This window comes from Micropterus salmoides, unplaced genomic scaffold (genome assembly GCF_014851395.1).
Source record: "Micropterus salmoides isolate LMB-PRFRI ecotype aquatic unplaced genomic scaffold, ASM1485139v1 Ms_hic_scaffold_4, whole genome shotgun sequence".
Classification (NCBI taxonomy): domain Eukaryota; kingdom Metazoa; phylum Chordata; class Actinopteri; order Centrarchiformes; family Centrarchidae; genus Micropterus; species Micropterus salmoides.
The window spans coordinates 23,715,667-23,743,586 of NW_024043372.1; the positions used below are offsets into that span (position 1 = coordinate 23,715,667).

General features: G+C 40.7%; 2 protein-coding genes across 2 annotated transcripts; both read left to right on the forward strand.

Annotated features, from left to right (window-relative positions):
• Positions 1–2,107: 2,107 nt before the first annotated feature.
• On the forward strand, positions 2,108–12,392 carry pfkmb (phosphofructokinase, muscle b). Its single transcript, XM_038696681.1, has 23 exons — positions 2,108–2,359; positions 3,474–3,666; positions 5,236–5,309; positions 5,686–5,763; positions 6,059–6,248; positions 7,298–7,463; positions 7,555–7,599; positions 7,857–7,965; positions 8,048–8,143; positions 8,235–8,327; positions 8,463–8,588; positions 8,757–8,821; positions 8,919–8,982; positions 9,097–9,243; positions 9,379–9,449; positions 9,573–9,660; positions 9,793–9,945; positions 10,038–10,202; positions 10,309–10,370; positions 10,459–10,570; positions 10,666–10,765; positions 10,856–10,961; positions 11,299–12,392. The coding sequence occupies exons 1-23, from the start codon at positions 2,270–2,272 to the stop codon at positions 11,438–11,440; spliced, it is 2,535 nt and encodes an 844-aa protein (XP_038552609.1). The 5' UTR covers positions 2,108–2,269; the 3' UTR covers positions 11,441–12,392.
• A 169-nt stretch (positions 12,393–12,561) lies between these two features.
• Positions 12,562–27,517, forward strand: espl1 (extra spindle pole bodies like 1, separase). Its single transcript, XM_038696676.1, has 32 exons — positions 12,562–13,710; positions 13,861–13,949; positions 14,192–14,494; positions 14,619–15,353; positions 15,547–15,648; positions 15,803–15,911; positions 16,031–16,158; positions 16,404–16,597; positions 16,998–17,240; positions 17,443–17,587; positions 17,822–17,981; positions 18,184–18,323; positions 18,616–18,750; positions 18,847–18,963; positions 19,069–19,240; positions 19,341–19,469; positions 19,557–19,713; positions 19,930–20,039; positions 20,292–21,427; positions 21,526–21,943; positions 22,364–22,495; positions 22,804–23,017; positions 23,212–23,402; positions 23,620–23,747; positions 24,379–24,501; positions 24,693–24,842; positions 24,984–25,151; positions 25,286–25,390; positions 25,468–25,583; positions 25,697–25,780; positions 26,418–26,582; positions 27,031–27,517. Exons 2-32 carry the CDS (start codon positions 13,869–13,871, stop codon positions 27,230–27,232), a joined length of 6,492 nt encoding a protein of 2,163 aa, XP_038552604.1. The 5' UTR covers positions 12,562–13,710; positions 13,861–13,868; the 3' UTR covers positions 27,233–27,517.
• The last annotated feature ends 403 nt before the right edge of the window (positions 27,518–27,920 follow it).

Consider the following 27,920-nt stretch of genomic DNA (forward strand, 5'->3'; position numbering starts at 1 on the left):
TATAACACTATTGCACAAAAGTAAACAAAGGTGTTGATTCAAGCGTGTTTAGAGTCCGTAGTTTAGATAGATAACACTTTTTTGATCCCTGAGGGGAAATTCCCTTGTTACAGAAGCACAGAGGAAAAAATACATTTAAAGTACTATATGAATGACATAAAAGAAGAGAAGAAGAAATTAGAGCTGATATAAAAAAAAATGCTATGTATACATACATTACATGCTATACATTAAAATGTCTTAGGCCATAGTACCACTCCAGCATGTGTGAACTTTATAATATGGTGTAGATTATACATTATAATATAACATAATATAAGTCATGTTCTATACAAGATATGTGCAGTATATGTTGTATCCATAATATACAGTGATAAAATACTCAGCTATGAAATATATATAATGGAAATGGAATATTGCATAAAAATATAAAAGCACATCATCAGTAATATAGTATTATTAAATTATGATACAAGTAAAATAAAATAGCATTAGATATGTTACTATTTCTTATAGTATTACTCAGATAGTAATGGTGATATAAATAGGATATTGAACAATGGGCCACATTAAGCCAAAATCATCTACATTTAAAGATGTTCCTGTTATTTTGTCAACATGCCCTTTGTTATACTGTTATATCACACAGTAGTGTATTGTGTCAATTCATGCACAACAAGTAGATATCTGAACATCCGCCAGCATCACTGCCCTCTGATTATTATTATAACACTGGTGGATTGTATCGGATTACCCGCCATGCTTTAGCGATGAAGGTCATTAGTCCACAGTATCAAAGCTATTAATAAAGATCAGATGCAGAATGGTTTCCCAAGAAGAGAGGTATTGTGAGGATGTGGTACCCAGGCGTCCTCTCAGCCCAGTGGCTCCTCTCTATCACACTGCTGGCCTGTCTGCTCTGGCTCAGAAAGAGAGGTCAAGGTATGCATACGGTGTGGATATCTGTGTCTTTGTGTGTTTGTTACGGGCCTATTGTGCCATTTCATTCTGTGCTCTTATTGTGTTTGAGTGTTACTGTAATAGAGGCCTAGTCCACAGATTGCCTTAGAATCACTTGGGGAACTTTTGACATTTCATTTGGAATATATATATATGACCTGGTATATATAATATATATATACCAGGTCATAAATACACACAACGTGTTTTGACATGTTCAGTAGGGATGACTGTGCAGTTTCACGGTAATGGCAGCAAAAAATGGGGAGTGGTTCCTGTGTGTTTTATAGATAGCCGCACTGTGTCTGCATCCAGACGTCCTGTATCTATTTAAAGACAACTCCAGTAAGCTGCATGCAACAGACAAGCCTCCCACTCTCTCTGGTGTCACATTGATGCTTTTGCAGGCATTACTGTATCCCACAGTGTGCATTACATTTAATGTCACAGAGTTTATATTGAGCTTCAGATGCTTTAAGGTTTGCATGCTTGTTGTTGTATTTCTCATTTTATGTATTTTAACATTACATCATAAAAAGAGACTAAATTAAAGTAATTATTTCTGCATTCTTGGTCTTTAAATTAGCTTCACTGGCAGCGACGACGAGTCAAAACCATCCAGATACACACATAAGCCCATATCCACATCTAGGTGTAGTACTGTGCTGTATCCAATTACTCATCTCATTCAAAATTCCAGACATGAATAACAGACTAACAAGATATAATGTGGCTGCTTGTAGAAGAGGAGTCAATTAAAATGGCAATGTAACTGACAGTTGTCTCATGGAGGGTTGGGGCATTGAGTTTTCCTCCATACAGAAATTAGTTCCACAAAGAAATTACAAACAAGTACAAATTGTTTTTGTATTTTTTATTATTGACTTTGTGAGTGGGAGCCATCCTTTTATAATACCCAGAGGTCTTGTTTATGTGCGAGAAATACAACATCAGTCTTTATTGAACTGGACATATCTGACTTGTTGAATGCATAGGAGACTATTTGTGAGTTGGGGGCGGTGGGAGGTTGGGGGTTGGGGATGTTAGGACAAGATAAGGCAGGTGGGAGTAAATTAATCTGCCATGTACAGATAGAGGATGTTACATGGTAATCACAAAAGCTTTATGTAACAAAATAGACAGAGAAAATGCTAAGGAATGATGCAGGAGCATGTTTTCTTATTTTGTTGAAAAGATCCATCATGTGAGAGAGATGCTGCCTTGTACGGAGAGGGTTTTATTTTATATTAACAACTGGTGAATCAGCTACAGCCACACTACAGTTTAGGCTAGATCAGGGTAATGTGTTATGTTTCTTCTTCTTCACTTGGTGATGACCTCTCAGCATCTGAATGTGAAAGCAAGATGTCCTAGAGCTCTGTTGCAGCGGGGGATGCAGGTAAGCTAGACTGCAATTAAAGGATCACTATTAGTTTGAATATGATGTGTGTCCCTAAAGACCTAAGAGATCACCTCATCGTATGATCAATCACCTACAATTATTGTAAGGTAATTAAAAACAAAGCCAAAAAGCATGTGTATATTTGCTGCTGTACAGACTGGATTTATACCTGCTGTTGATTTGACAGCCGATAGCAATGTACAATAAATAAGGGTATGATAGCAACACTGAATCACAGTGGATGTTGACAGACTTTCATGACGCTGAACAAAAAACCCCAGACATTTGGCGTACCTGAATGGAGGTCACCATTGTGCAATCAAGGTATAACAAAATCCAACAACTAACAGCTACTTATTTCTTGCAAAGACCGCATAAAGAAGATATTTCAAACAAACCTGAGATAAAAAATAAATAGATAAATAAATGGCACTCATTGCAGAATTGTCACATGTTAAACAAATCTTTATAAAATTGAATTGGAAATCAATGTCCTTTAAATGTTTCATGAAAATAACCTTTCAACAGACTTTTGAGGATGTTGCAAAATTATAGAAATCTGCTGCTGTTTGCAAGTTCAACCAGGAAGATGTATTTTACCCCACACAGTAAGCTTATAAGCTAAATGGGGATGGATTGAAATCTGCAATATTAATACCCTGCAGAGGTCAGGGTCCATTTACTCACAGTCCTCATGCATCTTGAAATAGGAAGAAACAGTCCAGATGAGAAAAGGCGATACAATCTATAATTTAGTATAACTTATTTGAATTTAATTTAGATCATTTTCCACATATTTGTATTTGTGAGATTTATATTGAGGAAGATAAGTGTAAATAAATTACATCCACTGTGATTCAATGTTGTAAAACAGTAAAATGTGAAAACTCCAAATAGAGGAGGGGGTTTGAATACTTTTAATAGGCACTGTCTATGTGTGTGTGTGTGTGTGTGTGTGTGTGTGTGTGTGTGTGTGTGTGTGTGTGTGTGTGTGTGTGTGTGAATCTAAAAACATTTGCACAACTATGTGTGCCTCAGTGTCTGCCTCAGTGTCTGCCAAGAGGATAGTTAAGCTGTGCGCTTTTGCAACCGCTATTACTTTCCATAACAGGCAGTCAGAGCTAGAGGTGAGGGGCTCATACTCCACACAGTACATCAGGGTGGCAGGGATTTTTACACTCAAGGCCTCCTTTCCTCAGCCAGCTTCAGCTCCAGGACCATGGCACAAAAGGCTCCCATTGACCCCACCAAGATGGGAGAGGGTCGGGCGATTGCGGTGTTGACCTCAGGAGGCGATGCCCAGGGTAAGTGGATGGTTTCCAGGGTGGTATGTGAGTGTGGAGTTGCCAGCGCAAGGCACGTCTGCTGTTTCTTTGCCTCAGCAGGTGGTTTAAAGGATGTGGTGTGTGGGGAGGTCACTACTTAGTAACTCAACAGCAGGATTTAATTATTTAGTATTTGAGATGTAAAGTAAATCAGAAACTTAGAAATCTAGAATCCAAAACTTGATGCATCTTGAAAAGTCATTGGTTGTCTTAGACAAGTACTGTAGTCTACATAGATCTCCATAGTTTAAGTGCATCATTTCCTTTTTGATGTTGTTAACAGTTTAAACATCGTTTTATATTAGGTAGCTATACCACTACAAATAACACATATCACTCATATACAATCATGAATGTTAGTAATTTTGACTATTCATAATCCTTTTCATTACTGATAGTAACAGTGACTTCTCTGTGGAAACAGAGCTATCATAGCTAACTAGCTCATAGAGCTAACTTATGGGAAAGGGCAGCATGAATTCCTTCACCTAAAGGTGCTATGACCACAGAGTGAGACATGCCTCTCCCCTGACCTTTAACTTCATGAGGATTATCTTCACTGTGACCTTTGGGAAGTACATCAGTGACCCCAACCCCGTGGTGTGAGAGTGTGACAGCTATCCAGTCTGTCTGTTTTTCTGTCTTTATGAACTTTATAAGACCTCTGGACAAGTGTGTGAATGCAAAACTGCACAGCTTGCTAACCCCCACCCTTCTTCTTCTTCTTCAACTTTCCAAAATACATAATCCTCATTACAACTGTACCTTTTTAGTCTTGATGTCCTTAAGTCCACGTTTCTTGCTCTTTCCCTTCCTCCTCTCTCTCTAAAATACTGTATCTCTTACGAGGACTAATTATAGAGACATGACCTTTCTGTCATGTGTTTGTAAAGCAGTGAGGTGGCCGTTCTTATCTCCCTTTCGCTCCCTCCTCTTTTACACTGTAAGTGGAGATGTTCTTGGCACCCTTAAAGCTAATCTATCCACATCTTGTCCTTTAAGCGACCCGTTGTGTATTGAGAGTGCAGACTGAGGCCCAGTTGCCTTTCATGGAATACAAGCTTGCCGCAATTGCTGACAATTTATAAGTTATAAACAATAAAATTACAGGTAAAGGAATTGGTCTGGTGTTCAGTAGCTGCAGCAGGTTAATGTAAAGGCCAAAAAAAGAAATACTAATATTATTCAAAGTATGAGTTCTGCAACATCCATGCACCATAGCATCAAGCAAATTGGAGGTTTAGAAGGACTATCAAATTATTCTATCTATTGGACTATCAACTATTCCTTGCTAACTTGTTTAAACTACACATACTTAGATGTAAAACTACCCAAAACCCACCTAAGTATAAGTTGCTCATTTAAATGTTATATATCGTCTTTATACCCATTTATAAATATTTATGAAATTGCAGAAACATGAGCACAAACTACTAAAATACAGTAAAAACAATAACAGTAACTTATTTCACAATCATTCTTTCCACCTGTGTGAGTGCTATCACAGGGTTTCTCATATAGTTATAAGATCTAACACTGTGCCTACAGGTATGAATGCAGCTGTGAGGGCCACAGTTCGAGTGGGACTTTACACTGGAGCCAAGGTGTATTTTGTCCATGAGGTAAATACTGCTTTTGAATTTTTAGTTTAGATTATTCAGTTAATTGTTTAATCTGTACAATGTTAAAACAAATAGAACATTCACTTACAATGCCCACCATTAAGTTCCCAGTTCTCCTGGTTAAATTGACTGTAAAATAAACAGAAAAGCTACACATACTCACAGCTGAGAAGCTGGAACCAGCAAATGGTTTCCATTTTTTCTAGAGAAATTACTTAATTGAGCAATTAATCAATTATGATATTTCCAGCACTTTTCCATGGACTAACACACAAGATCAGCCTTACCTATAAATAATCTGCAAATCCCAGTATAATTAACAAAACACGTGTTAGACTGAAATAGCTGCTTGTGCTGTTTTTTTGTTTGTTGACAGGGTTACCAGGGTCTGGTGGATGGAGGAGACAATATTCGCCCTGCTACTTGGGAGAGTGTGTCAATGATGCTACAGCTGGTGAGAACAAACACAAAGATGTAAAAGTATATTTAACTATATGTTTATTAATTCCACTCTGTTTTTAACTTGTGATCATCACAGTAAGGTGGGATGGATGCTCTGTGTAACTCTAGCAACTCCTTCGCCTCTAGAGTGCAGTTCTGTAGGTCAAATGGTCATTTAAATGCCAAAGTTCGTTAAATAGCCTTAGACATGAGCACTTAGGTTTCAGAGAATCCTCCCCCTTCTCCTTATCTGTCTCCCTGTGGTTCCTTTTTTGGTACTGAAACTCTTCCTCCTTGCCTGTCATCAGGGTGGGACTGTGATTGGTAGTGCCCGCTGTCAAGACTTCCGTACCAAAGAGGGACGCACCAAGGCCGCCTGCAACTTGGTCAAGCTGGGCATCACCAACCTGTGCGTGATTGGAGGTGACGGCAGTCTGACGGGTGCCAACCAGTTCAGAACAGAGTGGAGCGAGCTGCTGGCCGACCTGGTCAAAGCTGGTGAGAGGCATGAGCCCAAACTGTACTGTTCTAAGCAACAAAACCTCAAATCAAATGTCTCTTTCACACGTCTGCCCTTCAATGCTGATATTATGGCACAAGTTGCAGTTGGTTTAGGAATGTTGGTTGTGTTTAGGGGTACTATGACACAGGTTTCCCCGTGTCATGTTATGGTCAATTGCAGAGCTAAAGTAAGCCAGAGGTGACAGCCTCTCCAAAACACTAGGTCAGGTCTGTCTCTCCTCTCTGCCTGCTTGGTCGAATGACTGATGTAGCTGTCTTGAGACGGATGCACTGCTATCTGTAACCCAAAGTCGAGATTTATCTTTATTTTGTTTCATTACAGACAGACAGACTGGCATGTGGTTTAAGTTACTGTGTAAGTTAGCATCTTGATTTGAACCAATATCCAATAGACTCTTCACACATGTAAAGAGGGGTGAACAACAATCTCATTTAGACACTCATTTAGTGAATCTCTTTAGGTCTAGGAAGGACAAATATCCCTAAACAGGAAGTATCCTTCAGATTGGTGCTGGCATCGCATGTATTCACACTCAGATGCTGCCGCTGCATCTCCTCGACCGAGCTCAATAAACAAATACTTTGTAAGTCTTCATCAGTCTAGTCTTCTTCCCACCTGAACTTGGATCACTTTTTTTCATAACATTGGTTATTCATTGTAACATGATGTACTTTCTCATATAAAAGTCAATATTCAAATAACGGCAGAGTCACAAATAATAGTTAGGGACAGCATGCACAAATAAAGGCTGATTGGTAATAAAACATATAGTAAAATTTTGTATAATGTGAATGTGAATGTGAGTTGTGTCATACTCACCACTTTGCTGCTCTGAGTTTCTCTTTCTGAACTGATGGAACTAGTGCTGAGGAAATAGACATTACAATACTGAATGTGTGAAAACAAAAGGTAAACATGGAGGCTGCTGAGTTTGCATTAACTGGGGAACAGGGAAAATTTGAAATCCTTGGCCACTGTTTAAGAAGTGACTGAGAGTGTTGTATTTGTTTTAATCTGTGCTCAGGTAAGATCACCCCAAGTGAGGCCAAAGGTTCCTCCCATCTCAATATCGTTGGCATGGTGGGCTCCATTGACAATGACTTCTGTGGCACTGACATGACCATCGGCACGGACTCTGCGTTGCATCGCATCATAGAGATAGTGGATGCCATCACCACCACAGCACAGAGGTATGCATGGGACCATTCACGCAATTATTTTTGACAGACAGACCTGCCATGTTAGCATGAGACTTTTGACATGAAATGTGTTGTTCTGCAGTCACCAGAGGACCTTCATCCTGGAGGTAATGGGTAGGCACTGTGGGTGAGTACAACCTGCGTGTGTGTGCATTGTGAGCAAGAGTGGCATGGGGGTTCATTTATCTATGTGGAGGCACAGAATTTGGTACTGTAACTGGGTGGTTTCAGAGGCTTTTACATCCTACTGACAATTATTTTTATGACACAAGTCAATAATATGATGTGAAACACCAGCTTTGGATGCTTACTTAAAAAAGTTATCACTCAGTGTCAATTTTGCAAACGCCACTTGAACCCTTGCTTATGACTCTTTACCTACAGATACCTGGCTTTGGTGACAGCTCTGGCCTGTGGCGCTGACTGGGTGTTCATCCCAGAGATGCCCCCAGATGAGGGATGGGAGGAGCATCTGTGCAGAAGACTGACAGATGTAAAGGCCTTGCCCTGCATTGTCTTCAATGATTAATTTGACTGTGCTTGTTGATCTTAAAGGTTTTCTCTGTCCCTCTCAGCAAAGAAGCCGTGGCTCCCGTTTGAATATTATCATTGTTGCAGAGGGAGCGATGGACCGCAAAGGTAAACCTATCACATGTGACCAAATCAAACAGGTCAGTAATGGCAGAAATCCGGTATATCAGCACATGTCGGCTTTTCATATAAGACAGACTGCTTATAAAATCATAATCTCTCTCTGTCCAGCTGGTATCAAAGAAGCTAGGCTTTGACACCCGTGCCACCATCTTGGGCCATGTGCAGAGAGGAGGAACCCCTTCTGCCTTTGACAGAATCCTGGTAATACAACCACTGCCCCAAACATAAACATTTTTAAATATTAATAAACGTTTATCTTATTTATTGTTAACAATGTGAATAAACACAAGTGTACCTGCTTCTCTAAGTGTCTGCTTTTTGATTGTCATGATTCAGGCCAGCAGGATGGGTGTGGAAGCTGTAATGGCTCTGCTGGAGGCCACGCCAGACACTCCTGCGTGTGTTGTCAGCTTGTCTGGAAACATGGCTGTCAGGCTGCCCCTCATGGAGTGTGTGCAAGTGGTGAGTCAGATCTCTTCCATCTGCAAAACCAATCGAATGAACTAACGAATGAAGATGACTTGATGAGTTTTTTAGCTCTCCTAATGACCTAGATGAACACTATTTAGCACAATATGCTGATTCAACTCTTTTTTTTCCTTTTTGCCTTTTCACCTTCTGTCACATCAGACCAAAGATGTCACCATAGCCATGGCTGAAGGGAGGTTTGACGAAGCAGTGAAGCTCAGGGGAAAGTGAGGCATGCCCTTTTTTGTTATCTATTTGAAATTCTCAAGTGTTGTGTTTGAGTTTCAAGTGTCTGCACATCTCTGCTCATTTTCATGACAATAGGAGCTTTGAGAACAACTGGAATACTTACAAAATGCTGGCTCATGTGCACATCCCAGATAAAAAGGTCAGAAACTACATTTTTACTGTCTTATTGTGCATGAACTGTCTCAAAATCAATAAGTTCTGGTGGAAAATACAGTTATTCTGACTGACATCTCTGTGAATGTGCCCATGCCAGAGTAACATCAACATTGCCATATTGAACGTGGGAGCACCGTGTGCTGGAATGAACGCTGCAGTTCGTTCAGCTGTCAGGATCGGGCTCCTCCAGGGCCACCAGATGCTGGCAGTGCACGACGGCTTTGAGGGCTTGGCTCATGGAATGGTAAATTCTAGTTAAACATACAGAAATAAACAAGAAGGCTCTACCTGTCACAATAGTAAATCCGCTTTACAGTGTTAATGAATTGCCTACACATGCGAAGGAGCATGACGGAGCACACACTCTGTCCCTGCACAGATTGAGCCTATCGGTTGGTCTGGAGTGGCAGGATGGACTGGAAAGGGGGGCTCCATGCTGGGCACAAAGAGGTGGGATGTTAAAAAAACCCGTTATGTTGACTGGTACAGTAATATCAGTGAATGCCTCAGTGTTTTTAAGTGTACACTGGCAGTGTTGCTTTTATTTGATTCTTTTTTGCCCTTTTTATAAAGGTCCCTGCCACATGAGTTCATGGAGGAGATCAGTCTGAGCATCACTAAGTTCAACATTCATGCTATAGTCATTATAGGAGGCTTTGAGGTGAGCAGCTAAAATATTGAGGCTTTGCTAAAATAATCTTCCTGAGCACAGCCCTTACACTAAAACCCAGTGCGTAAATAATAGTGAAAGTAATTAAATTGATTTCTCCCCCTTCTTTTCCGTCTTCATTAGGCATTTGTTGGGGGTCTGGAGATGGTGCAGGCTAGAGAGAAATACGAGGAACTTTGTATTCCCCTTGTCGTTATTCCTGCTACTGTCTCCAACAATGTTCCTGGGTCTGACTTCAGTGTTGGCACTGATACTGCGCTTAACACCATAACCATGGTAAAATTCTTAAAGAATACAAAAAGACAATCCAAAAATGACATCTTACTCATTTCCTTCTTCTTCTTTCGCTTTCTTTTTCTCCTTTTCAGACATGCGACAGGATCAAACAATCTTCCGCTGGCACCAAGAGAAGAGTGTTTATTATTGAGACTATGGGAGGATACTGCGGCTACCTAGCAACCATGGCTGGCTTGGCATCTGGAGCTGACGCTGCTTACATTTATGAGGAGCCATTCAACATTCATGACCTAGAGGTCTGTCCGTATGAATGTATAAAAGAGAGGAAGCTAAGAGATGCCTTTAGTGAGAGATGGCTGGAGATTTTTTTACTCATTGGTCTGATGGTTGATTTGTTTGTAGGTGAATGTGGAACATCTGGTGGAAAAGATGAAGACCACAGTGAAGAGAGGACTGATTCTGAGGTTTATGGGAATTGGCCATTCTACATAGAATAAACTTTACAGCTCACTGTGGCTTCCTATCTCACCTAATTTTCTACTTTTGGTTTAGAAATGAGAATAGCAATCCCAACTACACCACAGACTTTATCTTCAACCTGTACTCAGAGGAGGGCAAGGGTGTGTTTGACTGCCGGAAGAATGTACTTGGACATATGCAGCAGGTGGGCCACTAGATGAACATGTTGTGCACAGACTCATTATATTTGCCCCCCAATTCAATTTCATATACGTTATGAAACACATCCTTTGTTATTAGGGGGGAACACCAAGTCCCTTCGACAGGAATTTTGGCACCAAGATGGGGATGAAGTCTGTGCTGTGGTTGACCAACAAGCTGAAGGAATGCTACAGACATGGTGAGGACATGCTGTAGACAGTTATTGTATGGTTACCTCCTGTGCTCCCAGTGCTAATATTGACTATGTTTTTAACCTCAAAACCTCCAGGTCGTATATTTGCCAACTCTACAGATTCAGCCTGTGTGCTGGGCATGAGGAAGAGATCTTTGGTCTTTCAGCCTCTGGCAGAACTTAAAGAACTCACTGACTTTGAGTAAGACTTCATTTCTATCCTGTCAATCTCTTTTCTTGTCGCTTATTCTCATCTGCATTGTTTAGTATTTACTCAAATTGCAAAGTTAGAGTTCGAGTGATCCAAACCAGGATTAAAACAAAAGTAAGCTAGTGAGGAGTCCAGTAAAATGCCCAATGCCCATATAGTTAGCTAAAGAGCTTAAACCAGCTTGTTGTGAGTTTACTTTGCCCCTAGTGGTCACAAATTTCTTGATCCAGTTTAATTAAAATCTTACATAAATTAATTGACTACTAGGTTTTCAAAATTTTGATCTTTTGTTTTCACTTTCCTCACTGACAAATGTTGTCCTACACAGACACCGTCTTCCAAAGATACAGTGGTGGCTGAAGTTGAGGCCCATCCTGAAAATCCTGGCCAAGTACAAGATCAGTCTGGACACCACTGAAAAGGCTTCGCTGGAACATGTCATCAAGAAGAGAGGCTTAGTTCCTCAGTAGCCTTTCTGTGTGATTGTCCTTGCCTTCGGAACCTGATTCATGATGACCTGACTTTTTTCTGTTAAAAGCACTTTATAAAGTCTGTCCCTGTAAAGTGCAGAACAAATAAATAATTAGAAGATAAAACAGATAATATTTATGTCACCAAAATCACAGCAAGTCTCACAATTAACAATCAAAAGCCACACAGATTATTCTTTTTACAGAAAACATTTACGCTGTGCTGTGAGGTACAAACTGAAGGTATTTGTGTGATGTAGTCTATTTTAGAGCTGTCTCCATTCACAGAAGCTTGTGTTTCCACGCCACTGCAGCTGCTGGACACCACTAAAAACTGTGGTGTTGGTCTGTCTTGTCTGTGCACCTCAACTCTACTTTCTGTCCCTCTATCTTTGTCTCAAATATAAATTAAATACACATTTCCAATTACCATCTTTTTTTCCATTTCGATTTCCTGTCAACTATACACACTTTTTAAGAGAAATCAGGGATCTCATCAAGCAGTGTGTCCTGAAGTGCCGATCCGTTGGATGGTAAATCATTTTTTATCAGAATTCCATTTCGAGGAAATTGACTTGGGTCCAAATTTGCTCAGGCATTGGCATTAGAAATCATTGCAAATTGATAAATACTTGGACCCTATTCTTTGTATGTGAATAAATGAATTAGAATGGTTTGAGGGATTTTCTTACAAAACAAAAGATTATTGTTCTGCTTAATTTCACTAACTCTTTTCATCAACTCATGGAGCTCTGCATGCTGTAAGAATCTGCTTGTATAGCCTATCTATTTGGATTCAGCTCATTTGTGGATAGGGCTGCTACCTGACACCCAGAGAGCAACCCCCTGCCTGAGTTGGATCTTTACCTGTCTTCCAGCATGCGGCTTCTAAATCATTCTGAAGCTACTAGATGTGTGACTGTTTTAAATAAATAGCTCAGATTAAAGCACACAGCACCGTTCTTGTCTGTGACCTCCCTTTACCCTCTGTTCTGTCTTTTTGTTTAACTGTTCCCTGTGCCTTTATCATCCACAGGCCTAGTAAATAGTACTTACAGTAATGGATCAGAACTTGAGATGGCAGTAGGGATTCCACCAAAATGGAAATCTGTAAAAGCTTGTTATGTGGCTAATGAAAAAACACACCACTAATAATAAAATTCCTTGAGCTTTGGGATGGGAAGTTTAAACTTGCTTCAAACACTACATTTCTGCAGAGGCCCAAGTGAGGAAGTGTGGACCTGTGCCCTCTAGTGGATATGTTCCAAAGAGAAATGTTTATTCATCACTTTCCCCCAATTCGTCTTTGCAAAACTGTTTTCTGTCGTGTGTCATGGGGACTATGAGCGAACAGCAATTTTCAAATCCTGCCACTAAATTTTGATTTGCATTGACGTTTGCACTTTGACCTGTCTATACAAGGACATTAACATTGTTGTTTTGAGTTTGGTTTCACATTTGGGACTGATATCTTGCTGAAAAAACAGAATAATCTCCCAACTTATTTTGCTTTTTACTCTTGGGCAATACCTAAATTGTTATTAAACACAATATTTTAAAATGTCTGGTATAACTATAATGTATAGTGCTCCGTGGGTGACTCATTATTCAATCGGAGAATCAAGCAGATTTTATTGTGGGTTGAAGTGCCAGCGTGTAAGTGGCAATTGAACAGTATGATTATAATGATTAAGTATGGCAGGAAGTGTATAGTGGAAACAGTCTACAGTAGACTCCAAATCTCCAAGAACAAGCACTTCCCTTTGTTACAACCCCTTACTACAGAATTTACTATTTACTACGACTGAAATAATACTGTCCAGGCCATTTTTCAGTCAATCTCAAAATCAACAAAAACATTTAGCGCCTACCTCACTTGGATGGACAGGGGAACTTTTAAAAACTTTACATGGTAAGGAAAGTAAGTTTCAGGGATATATTTTGTGTAGCCATGGTTTGATAAAATACAAATGCACATTAATGCCATTTATTCATACAGACTAGTGAATGTTACTACTTCTCTTCTGGTCTGGCAGTCGTTTGATAATAAAACTACAATACCCATATGTCCTTCCATTTCCGGGTAAAAGCGGATGTGCTGTCTGATTGGTTAGCGAACACCTTTCAAAAAACAGCGCGGGGGTGGGGGCAGTTTCTAAGATTGTTGAAGATAAGTTTAGCAGAAAACTGCTGCTTAGTCGTGTTATCATGCACAGCAAGTCTGCTTTTTACCTGCCGTGAATAAAAGTGTTGCAACAAAGGTCTCTGAAGTAAGTCCCAGTTCACTCTCCTGGTTAAGTTAGCAAACGTTAACGTTGGTTGAAGTGTCAACGTTTTGGCTAACGTTAGCATATGTGGTTGTCGAAATTTAATATTAACATTATATATTGACTTTCTCTCAACTAACGCGTTTTCTACAGCTGTCGACATGAAGTGTTTGAAGGTGGATGAGTATATCAAGCGGACGGCTTCTGTGAAAGAGACGGAGCTTTTACTTCAAGAACTAGAGGTTGGCATGTTTATGTGGTTCTTCCCATCAGTCTCTTAGGATGAGTTACCCCTGTCCGTAATTACGTTACTACTTAATATTATCTTACTAGTGAACATACTTTGACTTAAATAACACAAATCCAGGATTAACTGCCTCAAAATGAGCCCAGTTCCATATGCTGTGCTATACTTTGACATGTTTTATGTTTAAAATACAAAACACATTAGTTAACTATAAATCTCACTTTTCTTACCTTGTAGAATTATGTGAAGAGTCAGCCAGGCCTTCAGGGTCGCACACTGTGTGACAGGGTCATCAGAGCCTGTAACCATCAACTTGGAGTTGGATCTCCTGACTTCGACCATGTCGATCAGTTGGTACAGCTGGTGGAGCTTTCCATTCATGGCTATGATATATCTGCAGCGCTTGTTGCTCAGAGCAGTCCACTGTACATGGAAAAGATCATTTTCCATATTGTGAAGAAGCTAAGCTCCCTAGGAGCTCACAGTCTATGCAGCCGTGTAGCAGTGTTGCTTTGCAGCAGGCTTAGCCCAGCCCAGCAGGTATGTATCACTTATTGTTTTTGTTTTTTTACATAAACATGTGTGGTATATCCCACATCTATACTGCATGATTGCTTTTTCCCTGTTAGCATTAACATGATTAACACTGTTGTATGGTCCATAGGCTGAGGACTACTGTGTTCTTGTGCGTAGCTGCTTCTCAGTTCTCTGGAGCGGACTGTCTGGCACCAAAGACAAGAAAATCCTGGATCCCCGTGACAAACTCTGCTGTCAGATTCAAGCTCTGAGCTTTCTCCTGTTGTTGGACACACAAAATGCAACTCCCTCGATATCCAAAGCTCCCATATACACAGAGGATGCCATCACAGAGTTTGAGAGTAGCTGTGGATCCATAACCAAGGATGATGCTTCTTTTCTTCTCCAGGAAATACACACTCTTTTCAACAGATTCTGGCCTGGTGTTCGAGGGAGTGAGGGGGATGGGTCCAAGCAGTCTACTGAGACATCAAATTTATACATGCTTGCCGAAATGGTGCTAATTATAACGAAGTTGCTTTGTAAGGCTGGCCACTATGATTTGGCCTCTAACTTTTTGAATGAAATTGAAAGCAAGGTCAGCTGTATGGCAGTGGTGCTCGGCAAATGGGCAGTAAAAATTCATTCTGCAATGACAGCTGGTGGGGAGAGTGGCCAGGCTTTGACAAAGTGTGCCAGGGCCTTGAGGTCTCTTTCAGCTGACCTGGGACACCGAGAAGCTCATGCTGTTCTGGAAGGTTGCGGACTAGTGGTGTGGGCTGTCGAAAGTGGCCACAGCAAGGGATTAAGTGGATCTGTGCTCCTGGCTTGGTTTTCTTTTCTTGAGGAGTACCAAGAACGGATATTAACTGTGCTGAAGAAGGTGAGTCTTGTTACTGCCCAGGAGAAAGAGTTTGTATGTGTGTGTTAGAAAAAAGAGCAGGGAAATCATTCTGTAAAATCAAGCGTGTTGGAGTAGATTTTTATCACTTGCCGTGAAAAGGGTATTTAAAGGTTAAGTTATTTGTCTTGAGAGTTCATACAGATTGCTAATCTTTGGTTTGCTTTCTTGACAGAATTCAACATGCCAGGCTGAGGGCAGCAGACTGCAACAGGCTCTTTGCGTCAGTATTTACCAAGGCTTTGTATTTGCTTATGAGAGCATGCTCGCATCACAGGTGAGGCTGCTTCCAATTTCATGATGATAGAAATGACAAAAACATAAATAAAGACAGATGAATTGCACTGTTCCAACATGTAGCTACAGTTCTACATGTACTCTAATTTAGGTACTGATTAGTTTTAGTACTGATTGTGACTTTTTGCTCTCAGCTGGAGAACAGTGACACATTGGACAGAGTGCTGCTTTACTGCCAAGCCACAGCTGGACTGATGACTGAACTGCGTAAACTGTCTAGTGAAAACCTTCTCATCAAAGCAGGTGATTACAATCGACATCGTTAATGTTGTCAAGTCACGTGAAAGCTTACTTACATTGCAAAAAATAGACACATAATATTTTATTATTATGACATTTTGTGATTACCATGTCTCTTGTAGTGATTGCTGTGAGCAACTTAGCTTGTGGATTGTACAACCGGCGTCTCTATGACCAGGCCTTCACGCTAGTTGAGATCCTCTGCAGGGATCTATGCAAGAATTGCCCTGTCTCTCTCTCTGTTGATAGGGTAAGCTCTTTAAGTGTGATTTTTTTGATCATGCATCACACTGTATCATCTTAAAGATGTTAAAAAATACACAATTTGTCTTCTCTTTGTAGACTTGGGGGTCGGCATTAATAAGATTATATCCTTATTTTAAATAGGTTATGTTAGATAGAGCACCCTTAATTTATCCTTGTGGAAATGTGTTATTATATACAGTATATTAATTTTAGCAGTCATCTGTATTATTATGTATTTTGACTACCTAGCTGAGCCGACCCTTCATGCTGGCTGTGCAGACATCTCGGCGGGCTGGACAACTAGAGCGAGCGCTGGACTGGGTGATCCTGTGGCTGAAGGCTTTGGGAGACAAAATAACTACTCATATGGCCGAACCGGTCTCTCTGTGGGTGAAAACGAAGACTGACGCAGCCCGTAACTCTGAGGAAGACATTCGACTCAGGTACAGACAAGTTCTAATCAATGGGCTTTTTATATTAAACTTTATTCATAGAGCACTTATCAAAACCAAGTACAAAGTGCTTCACACAGACAGAGGAGTGAATGATAAAATACATGTGGACCAAAAAAAAAGGTAAAACAATTACAAGAAAATGAAAACCAATAAAATAAACATAGCCCAGATAAAATCAGGATATGCTTTCCGATAAAATTGCTTTTCTAGAAGGAGACACTGACTCTGACAGCCTAATATCCTTGCGCAGGTCGTTGTAGAGTCTCTGGGCCCTGACAGCAAAAGCTCTGTCCCCTTTAGTTTATTTTAATTTTTGTTTTTCAGAGAAGGGTATCATGGGAATGGAAATGGGAACTTAGAACTGTTGGCTTGTCCCATCCTTGAACAGGACATTACATGATGGTTTTGGTCCTGACGTTCCTGATGAAAAAGTAATGCTTTGCCTTTTGGAAGAGGAGCTTCGTGCCTATAAGGAGGTGGCAGGGGACACTGCTCAGGAGCGTTACAACACTCTGTGTGATCTATTGGACATCTGCCACGAGGAGAGCTCCCACACCCATCTGCGTGCGGTCTACCTCTGTGAAATGGCCCAAGTTGTGTGTTACCAAGATTTCAGTGAACAGACTGACTGGTAGGAGGTTTTATTTACATCATCATTTCTAATGAGTGGCGTTCCTTGAAAAATACAAATACACTGTTTTGTGTTTGTGTGGTAGAAAATGTTGTTGGTACCGGGGGCCAGCAATTAAAATAGTTAGTCTGGAGCCCTGCTGGACCATCATAGACAGCAGCCTACAGTCTCAATATTCATTATGTTCGTTTGTAACTCACAGTGCGGCAGTTGATTTTACCTATGAAGCTTTACGGCTTCTCGAAGAAGAACCAGAGACTCCAGAAAATGCCGATAGACTGAAGGATGACAAGGCCCATGCTTTGCTTTGGCTCTATATCTGCACTCTTGAGAAGAATCTTCAGGAGGTGAGTCCTGTTGAATCTGTCAGGATATCATGCAGAATTTTTTGAAAGTGTGTAATAATAAAAGTAACAGTGTGGTAGTATTCATGGTCTCCAGGATTTTTCTAACATGGAACTACTGTAAGATTAATATCGGACTGTATAATTAGTGATCGGCTATCTGGAATTAGGTCTTGGTTTAATACATCAACCAAGTGTCTTGTGATTAATAAATTATGCTTGTGTGTTTTTGGCCAGGCCATTGAAAGGGACAATAAACAGCGAGAGTTGCGTGAGCAGACACAACGTGTGGCCAATCCCATAGGAACCAATGATTTTGATTATGAAGACAAGCAGAAGACACAAGACAGCATCCTGGTCTATGAAGGACTGCATTTCAACCTGGCTGCAGAGAACAGTAGGGAACCCCTTTTTCATATCATCAATCATCCTACGGTAGACCTCTGTATTATATGAAGGCTATATATTATACCATAATTTGTTAATCTGTCATCTCCGCTAAGAACTAGTGGTAGGTCGAATCAGAAATGGATACTTGCTATCACACGGTCACACGCTGTGTCTTTGAGAGATTAATAGACATTCTTTTTTACTTTCAGAGTTGTGCAGGCCTTTGGAAAGAGCACTGGATGAGTGGTCCGCTCTTCTGCAGAGTAAAGGCCTGCCTTCAATCAGAAACCCCAAACAGACCTGTAGCTCTATTGCTGTGACTGCAGCTCTCTTCAAGCTCATGGGAAAGGTAACAACATAAAATGTGGTCAAAATCCTTCTGGAGGCTCTCTTGAGGTTATTTAGTTTCTCTCCAACACAATACATTCTGAGCATCTATCAAATAAGTTACCACTTCACACAGTTCATGAAGTATTGTATGAATTAGGGATTGTGCATTATAAATTTGTAACAACTGGTTTAAGAACAGTGTAAGGGTTATTTTACGCTGTATTCTTTTTACAGTTATAACTTGTGTTCACATTGGTAATTTCATCCACATTGAGTATTGTGTATTTATGAAATCTCCCCTTCTTATATAGCCTCTGAAGGCTTTGGAAGCTTATCAACTTGCGATTGGACTTTCAAGTCAACTTGCTGATTCCCACGGATGTGCCAGCTCCCTCTGTCAATCAGCCAGTATCCTTCTGGATATGGGCACCCCAGAACTGGCTTTGGTAATACAGTTTTGTAACAATTAGTCAATGCAACACACACACACACACACACACACACACACACACACACATAATATATATATATTTTTTTTGTAGGCCCAGCTCGAACAAGCAGAAAGGTTTCTTACCTCAAATTCCACCGCTGATGGACCTTCTTCCCTCTCTATGCTGGCCATTCTGTTGAAAGCTCAGTACTGCTACAGCACGGGACAGGTGGGGAAACATGTCTCCTACCGGTATTTCTCATATTGTTGCAATGTTTTTTTTAAATAGGTCATTTTTATCAATTTGCTCCTTTCCTGTTTGACTATACATCAGGTGGACCTTGGGGTGCCGTATCTGTGTGAGGTGCTTAAAGAAGTGGATGAGCAGAGGCAGTCGAAGAGCTGGTACCTGCTCCGTGCTCGGACGCTCCAGACCTGCAGCTCGTATTTGAATTTGGACACGGTTGCACTGACACAAGCCCAGCGGGGCCACATCACTCAGCATGGTTTGCTAAAGCATTTGCAACACTAAATATAACCATACGGTTTTCTGTTTTGATTTTGCTTTGTGAGAATGTGGAGCTAAAGATGGTTTGTGTGTCTCAGGTATAAATAGCCCAGACACTGCCCTGTATGAAAGTCTGAAGCTTCTCTGCAGCCTGCTAGTAACTTTAGTGGGGAAGGGCTTATATGGGGCTAACGGCTGCAGCTCAGACATGCGCTTCATCGACCAAGGTACGTATGTCCCACATGGACTGGACAATAACTCATGTTTTAGTACTGCCTGCCACGCTGATTCTCTGTCCCTTGTTCTATGAGCAGGAGATAACCTGGTGGTGAAGTGGCAGCTGCTCTCAGAGTTGTTAAACTGCTCTATGAAGATGGTGGCTGTGAGGAGCAGCTGTGGAGCCATCAATGATGCAAGGCTCCAATGCCTAGAAGCTCTCAAACTGGCCATCAAGCTGCAAGCACTCAGCCAGTATGTATATAGTGGTATATGGGTATAGTGGGTTACAATGTAAATGAACTTGTGCTCTAATATTATCAGTATCGTATACTGGCCATTCTTAAATAGTGTTTTCTATACGTATAATATGCCTGGAGCACAGCACAATACATAGAACCAATAGTGAAGTGTTGATGCACATGACATGCTTTTTTGATGAACTCTTTTCTTGACCGTTTTTGTTTTCAGATGTGCAGAGCTGCTGGTGATGAAAGCTGAGTTGGAGCTGATGCAAGGAGAGAGAGAGGAAAGTGGAATTGATTTAGACCGAGTCAGAAACCTTCTGGAGCTTTGCACAGGTCTGGTAAATGTACAGCTCCGCCAGTTCAAATAAAGCCACACACTGAATATTATTGTTTGACTTCCAGCACAATTGTATTGTGAGGATTTAAGACAATTTTGGGGGATTTGATCACATTGTGTTATTGTAGTAAATTGTACTTAAAATTAGCAAAATAAGCAAAGGCATGGGATTGTTGTCTAATGTAATGCATTACATTAGTGTCAGTTTCCTTGAGCTATTAAATGGACTGGGTTTTTTTTTTCCTCAGATTTTTCTGATCAAGTGAAGAAGGCAGACGTGAAAATCAAACCTAGGAAAGGACGTCCAGCACAGAAATCTCAGTCTCCCCTTCCTACCTCAGAGGATGATTTTAAGGGCGTCCTGAGCACTAGGTGGATTGCCAAAGAACCTGTAGTGAGAGAACTGACTAGCTCCCCGCCACTCAAAGCTCAGCCTCGCCGCTGGCTCTCCTCCCTTGCCCATGAATCTGACTGCCTGTGCCCCTGCTGCTCTGAGCCTTGTCTGGGCCGGGCCACTGCTCGCTGGGCAGCTACACAGGCTGATCTGGTTCTCCAACTGGATCCCAGTGAAGCTAGAGTCAGTTTGAAACTTCAATGGGCAACATTAGCCCGCTGTAAGAGTGTCTCTGTCAAACTCGGGGACAAATTGGCTAAACTCTTCCCTCCCTGTGGCCCTGCCAAAAGCTTTTCTAGACCCTCCCTGATGCAGGACTTGGTGGGCCGTGTGTACCTTCGCATGGCCCTTACTGGTTTGGAACCAGGCCTCAACAAGATCTGTGGTATATGGAAAGTACTGGAGGCTGGCTTAGCATTTGTTGATTCCACACCCTCTCCTGTGCTAAGACCTGTGAGAGCAGGTCTAATGGCAACCAAAGCCATAGTGTCATTGATTACCTTGGCTGCCAAAAAGGGCTGCACCCCAGAGGAACTCTTCTCAAATGCTTGGACTTGGAATGCACCAAAAGTGGATAAAGAGCTGAAATCAGAACAGAAAACAGTGCCTCCCTCATCCTTGCTTAAGAAACCCAAAGAGTCTATTAAAAACCCAGATATTCCTGACAAAGCAAAGAAGGTCAAAGTTGTCAAGCCCAAGATTCAAGTGACAAGCTCCTCAGCCAAAGGAAAGGGACTGGTTCCCATGACACCAGTGATGGTTAAGTCAAAGGCTTCTGCTAGGGAGCTTAGCTCTTTTGACTTTAACACAGTGGTACCTACTTTGACTTGTACCCCTGTTCAGAGGGTGAAAGCCGCTGGCTCTGTGCAGAAAGCACAGAGGACTGCCACTAAGCTACAGTTTCATGTGTATGAAGAGTTGTCTCCAGTACAAGACAAAGCCCAACCTGTGCCTGCAGCTCCCAAACGCACAAAGAAATCACGTTTCAAGGTAGGTACCTAATCAGAGTAGAGGTTTGATTGTTACTAAACTCATACTGCTTTGTGTTTTTCTGAAAACTATCTTCCTTTTTTAATATGCCAATGCAGGTGGAGTTTAGTGATGAGAGTGACACAGAAGCCAACACCCAAGCAGAGCCCAAAGAACAGACAGATGTCCCTAAAAAGCGAACCACCACAAGAAGAGCTGTCCGCAACAGTAAAACAGCCCCAGATCCACCCGCGGAGAAGGTCCCACCCAAGAGGCTGGCCAAGGGTAAGAAGAGCACTGCAGTGCCTCGGGACCCCTCCACTGAGGATGACGAGACTTTGGTCTGTCAGCCTGCCTCAACAAGAAGAGGAAGAACCAGAAGAGAATCCTCAAGGGCAGAGGCAGATTCAGTGGAGGAGCCGGACAAAATGAGGACAATTGAGGAGGAAACTACAGAAGTTCTGGACATAAGCATTGAGCAGCTTCGGACATCAGACACTGATACTGAAGACAGTCTTGCTTCAAGCAAAGATATAGGTATGTATTTTGTGCACATGGTGAAACTTCCCTTTTATTAGAGAACATTTGCACAAAATGTACATGTACCATAATACAATTTAGAAGTTTAGATTATAGCAGTATATCAGTCACACCTTAAGCATTGAAACATTTCAGTAGATGATGGAGCCTCTGAAACCCCAGATGCATTCTCAGCACAGTGTTTTTGTTTGAAACTCTTCACATTCATAGTTAAGTTTCAACCTATTATCAATGAACATAAATTAAATTTGTAGATTTGGGTGTGCAGGGTGATATTCGGCACCATAACAAAACCACAGGTTTTGTAAGATATGCAGGATGCCAGAAAAGAGCAGAACAAATAAAAAACTAAATCCCAGTGTCTAACAAAATTTGGATAAAGGCCAGAGTTCTAATCTCTTTCTTTACTCTCTCTAGACATAGATTTTGAGGTGTTGCGGAGGGATATGTGTCGCGACTTGGAGAGAGACGGTCTGTCTGAACTGAGGAGCAGAGGTCATGCAAGAGACGATCCACAAACCCACCTGTCTCATTCAGACACCAGGCCAGGTGAGGCTTTACACACTGCTGCAGTCACAGCTGGTCTGCAATGATCCCGTGTATCTCGGTATTAAGAAGAATTCTGAAATATTAATTTTTAAAAATGTATAACACCAAAGATAAACATGCCATCCAGTTCTTTTTAAAGCAGGAATTGATCATAAACTTCATCTACAGCATTGTGAAGTATGGATATGTATTATATGTTTAATAAGGGCTATGATACCTAAACTGTTAACCAAATATAGAAGTACCTTTAATTCTTAAAGGCAGCTCTTTAACCTTAGTCATTTGGCGTCTTTCTTTTTCCACACCAGAAAATCTTTCTCTGGAGGATGTTCAGTCATTGCTCTGCTCATCCTGGTTGACACTTCAGCACTTCCCCTCCCCCTCCATCTACACGACCCTCTGTGCTCTTCTTGCCTTGACCATGGGACAGCAGGACCCCATAACTACAGCAATGCTGCATGCCCAGTCCTTGGGCCTCACAAGTCGTCACCGCACGATCAGGCATTTAGCCAGTTCTCTCAAGTAAGCAAATGTGTTGTATAAATAGTGTGAATTCCCTCTTACCAACACTTTGGTCTATATATCAAGATATTTCAACAAAATATCTCAAACTTGATTAAAATACATTTTACTTTTGACGACTGATTAACATTTGTTTTATATTTACTGTATTACAAGTTGTGTTCAAACATTGCCATTGCTTTGATGTGGAACAGAAAGCTGAGAAAGGTGTCTAATGAGCTAGTAGACAAGATGGATTCTCTGAGTCTGGATGAGTCCAAGAACGGCACCGAACAGAGGTTGTCGCAGTTGGAGAACGTCTTCTCTTTCTCAACCGCCGACTCCTCTACTTTCCCCAAGAGCCAATGTCAAGAATTTATCCAACAAATTCAACACCTTCCCCCAGGTAAAAAATACTATACTCTCTTGATCTCAGCAAAATGTATCCACTTTCATATTTGATTCCAGTCAAATATGTGGTTTGCACATGCCAGTAATGCTACTGTAAACTGTACTTGCACTTTCTTGTCTTGTCCATATCCTGATTTCATTCAGATTAATAGATGCTTTTGTGCTTGATAAGCTTATGTAATTTCTCCTTTCCCTCTGTGCATCTTGTTCAGGGGTGACTGTGTGCGTGATGTCTGTGCTTGGAGTAAAACCTGGTGAGATAGGCGACAGCATCATACTGTCACGTCTTGAGAAGGGATCTGTCCCTGTCACCGTTCACATCCCCACATCTAAACAGCAGGTGAGGACAATGAATAATACAGGATGGTGGCCTCAATCTGAAACCAAACAGTTGTCGTGTAAATACATGGCTTTAGCAATATGGAGATGCTAGTTACTTTACAATGTAGCCATACTTACAATCTCATTTTGTACCAGCAGTATCAAGCAGCCTAACTGAAAGAGAGAATATCTACTGCAGCAGTAGTTGAATTAAATATAAAGTCATCTATCTAGAGCTGCAACGATTAATTGATTACTTGTGAACTATTAAATTAATGTGCAACTATTTTGAAAATATGACATTTGAGGAAATCATCTTGGACTTTTGGAAACGTTGATCTGCATTTTTCACAGTTTGAATAAGGGGGGCCTTAAAGAGACAGGAGCATCTACAGATTGTTTCAGACAGAGGCTGAAATAGGGCCTGTGTGTGTGTATATATATATATATATATATATATATATATATATATATATATATATATATATATATAATATAATTTTTTTTTTTTTTTTTTTTAAACTTTGAATCATGCAAAGCTGCCATAGAGGAGTCACAGAACTACAATATTGGGCTGGAAATGTAGTATAATAGGTCTCCTTTAACATCCCAGATTTAAAATTCTGTCTTTGTGTCTCTGTGTTATTCAGCACCCGATCAGTTGGCTGGTGCAGGAGATAGATAGTATTCAGGTGGAACAGAAGGTCGTGAGCTGTGTGTCTGAGAAAGCCAAGTGGTGGGAGGGCCGCAGGGCGCTCGACTCTCGGGTTGAGGTAAGTGGTGAAGAACGAGGGTACTGCTGGGAAGTCAGAGGGCTTCACAATGCCCGTTTTATAAAGTTAGTTTAACTTCAGATTATACACTTTCACTAACACATGTAGAATACGAAAACAGGACACAAACAACATTTTTAGTCAAGTTGATTACAAAATGTCTCTTAAAAGTTCTTTAAACCATCTTTCAGCAACTTTTGACAGAGATGGAGGGATTGCTGGGATGCTGGAGGAGCTTTCTCTTACCCCATTCATTGCATCCTGAGCTCACCAAACAGACCCAGCACCTTTGCAAGTCCTTGTCTGCAAAGGGAGTGACAGTCAGTGAGGAGATGTTGAAGGTGTGTGGTGCTTTTTTTTTTTTGTTTGTTTTTTCTCCATGGACCTTAATCATCTGACCTTCCTTTCTGTCTTGGTCTCAGAATCAGCTGGAAAAGGAACAGCAAAGCAACAACCACTAACACTTCTTAGTTGTGTTTCAGGCTGTGCTGTCTGCCTCTCCGGTGCTCTCCCAAGAAGACCTTAAAAGATTTGCTCTGGGAGTTTCTCCACAGTGGGACATAGAGTGTGACCAGCTTCTCCGTACAGCTGTGTCTCGACTCGCTGACAGAGACGAGCCCCACAGTCACATGGTTCTCATCCTGGACAAGGTTGGTTTCGTCATTTCTATTAAATATTGAATTTACCTACAGTCTGATTTGTACATAAATGGGCTTTTTGAGAGAGAATATCTCCAAAGCACTGTAATGCTAAGGTATCGACTTCTGTCCCGTTTCCTTTGCAGTACCTTCAGAAGTTGCCGTGGGAGAGCATCTCCATCTTAAGAACTCGCTCTGTCAGCCGGATGCCTTCCCTGCACTCACTTATTGGACTGAGCATTCAGAAAGAGGTGAGTTTAAGCTCCATTACTGTGCCAATATTCCCTGTAGTGCAGATGTATTTAAATATTTTAATCTTCCCTTTTAGACTGAGTCTCAGTCTATCCTGAAGCAAGGTGTGGATACAAGGCAGGTGTTTTATGTGCTGGACCCTGACGCCAATTTAGGACACTCTCAAGACCGATTCAAGGAATGGTTTAGCAGGTGAGAGCAGTACTCATAACCGTTTTAAAAGTGATCCATTTGATTTGTCTGCATGTCTTTCTGTCACGGGTCTGTTTTCCTTCCCATTTATTACATTACTGTTCTAATTGAAGTAAACCGGACTGGGAGGGTGTGTGTGGAGTTGCTCCTGACTCGGGTCAGCTGGAAGAAGCAGTTGCCAATAAGGATCTTTACATGTGAGTTTGTGACAATCTTAAATAGTCTGATAGGGAGAGGAAATAATAACGGTGTTAGATGTTGAAAATAAGTTCATTCAAAATCCAGTTCTATAGAATACAATATTTTGCACTGAAATTTGTAAAGCATTGGATTGGACACAATCAGGATTATTAAATTGATCTGCAACAATTTTGATAACTGATTAATCCTTGAAGTCATTTTTAAAGCAGAAATGCTAAAAATTAATTGAAAAGGGAACATTTGCTGGTTTTCTTCATCTTTATATGAGAATAAAGAGAATAGCTTTTGGACAGTGGAAACTAACAACTTTTAGATGAGATGTAACCTAGGACTCCAAAAACCTTTGAACATTTTTCACTATTTTCTGACATTTTATAGACATAACGATTAATTGTTTAACTGCGAAAATAATTAAAAAGATTAATCTAATGAAATGAATCATGAGCTGCAGCCCTATTAAAAACCCTTGTCTGTTCAACTAAGACAGAAGTTGTCTTCTGAGTTGGATAAAATTTAACAAACACTGTTTTTTTGTTTGTTTGTTTTTTATTTGCTGTATATTAAGCTCTTTGATTTGTACATCTGTTTTACTTTACATCTTCTCTATGTCCCTCTTACTCCGGGGTGCTGCAGTTACGTGGGACACGGTGCAGGTGCACGGTTCCTAGATAGTCAGGCTGTCCTGAAGCGGCAGATGAGAGCAGCCTCTCTACTTTTTGGTTGCAGTAGTGCTGCGCTGGCAGTGCGTGGGGATCAGGAAGGACAAGGCATCATCCTCAATTACCTCATAGCAGGATGGTGAGATATGTCTTTACTTGCAATTGAATATGAATTAGTTAATACTGTCCTATTAATATATAATGTTTGTTGTAGACTTCACTAGCAGACTTCACTGGAATTCTTTTATTTTTGAGGGGGAAGGTTAAATACCAGCAACTTGATGAATCTCATTTACCACATTAAATATCAACTTCACAACAACACCGCTGAACAATATGCAGTAGATAATGTCAAGTACTCTGAACAGGAGTCACATCTAAGGATGTTGTCTTCTCAGTACTATTAGAGACCAAACATATTTTTGACTGGTTTGCGGAAAATAAGACCCCTGTCTTTCTGTGGAAACCATTACAACATTATAAGGCATATAAATGGGTTGGTATTTGGAATAGTTATAATTTAATTTAATGCTCTAGACTCCTGTGGTGTCTGTCATGAATTATTTTATTTTATTTTTCCTCCTTAGCCCCTTTGTTTTGGGAAACCTGTGGGATGTGACCGATCGGGATATTGATCGCTTCACTAAAGCCTTGTTGGAGTCCTGGTTATCCGCTGGGTCTGGAGCTCCCCTCCTGGATTATATGGGTCCATCACGTCAGGCCACACACTTGAAACACCTCATAGGAGCTGCACCTGTTGTCTATGGTTTACCAGTCCACCTGCTGTAGGTGGAAACTCTTCTAAAAACAGCATGTATGCAATCTATGCAGTATCTAAGTTTATTGTTTCAGCACACAAGCTGAAGGATGTGACTTTAACTTGAATTTTAAACCTTGTTTTGGTACTATTAAAGTACTGCATTTCATTTTATTTAATCTGACGCTTCCATTTTTAAACCAATGTTATGATAGTGTGAATGATTTTAAATATCCTGCTTACTTTTAATAAGTGTTTGAATGCATTTAATGTGTTGATTGAACAACAGTTTTTGAATAAATGTGTTCTCAAGCACAGTCTGTCTGCGTTGTGGAAATTGTATCTAGTCACATTTTTACGAAGAGCTGGGGGCAGCTGAAAAATTGTATTTTCTGTATAATCTTGGAACAAGAAAAATCAATATACTATGGGAACAAGTCAAATACACATAGTTGTTCTTACAGTGTATATTTCCTTGAGGCACTATTCTCATTAAAACTAAAAGCTGTAGATGTAATTCCTAACTGATAGAATCCGAGGTTTTGGCTAACAGGGATTTCTTTTGAATACTTTTACCTCATTATTTGAAGCTTTTGTCATGTTTCAACCATAGACTGTAGGTTTCAACATGACATTACTTTGGATGTAAGTGGTATAACAAGCGTCTGCTGTAAAAAAGCCAATTTGGATGAGGTGGTCAGAAGCGATGGCCGTAGAGCA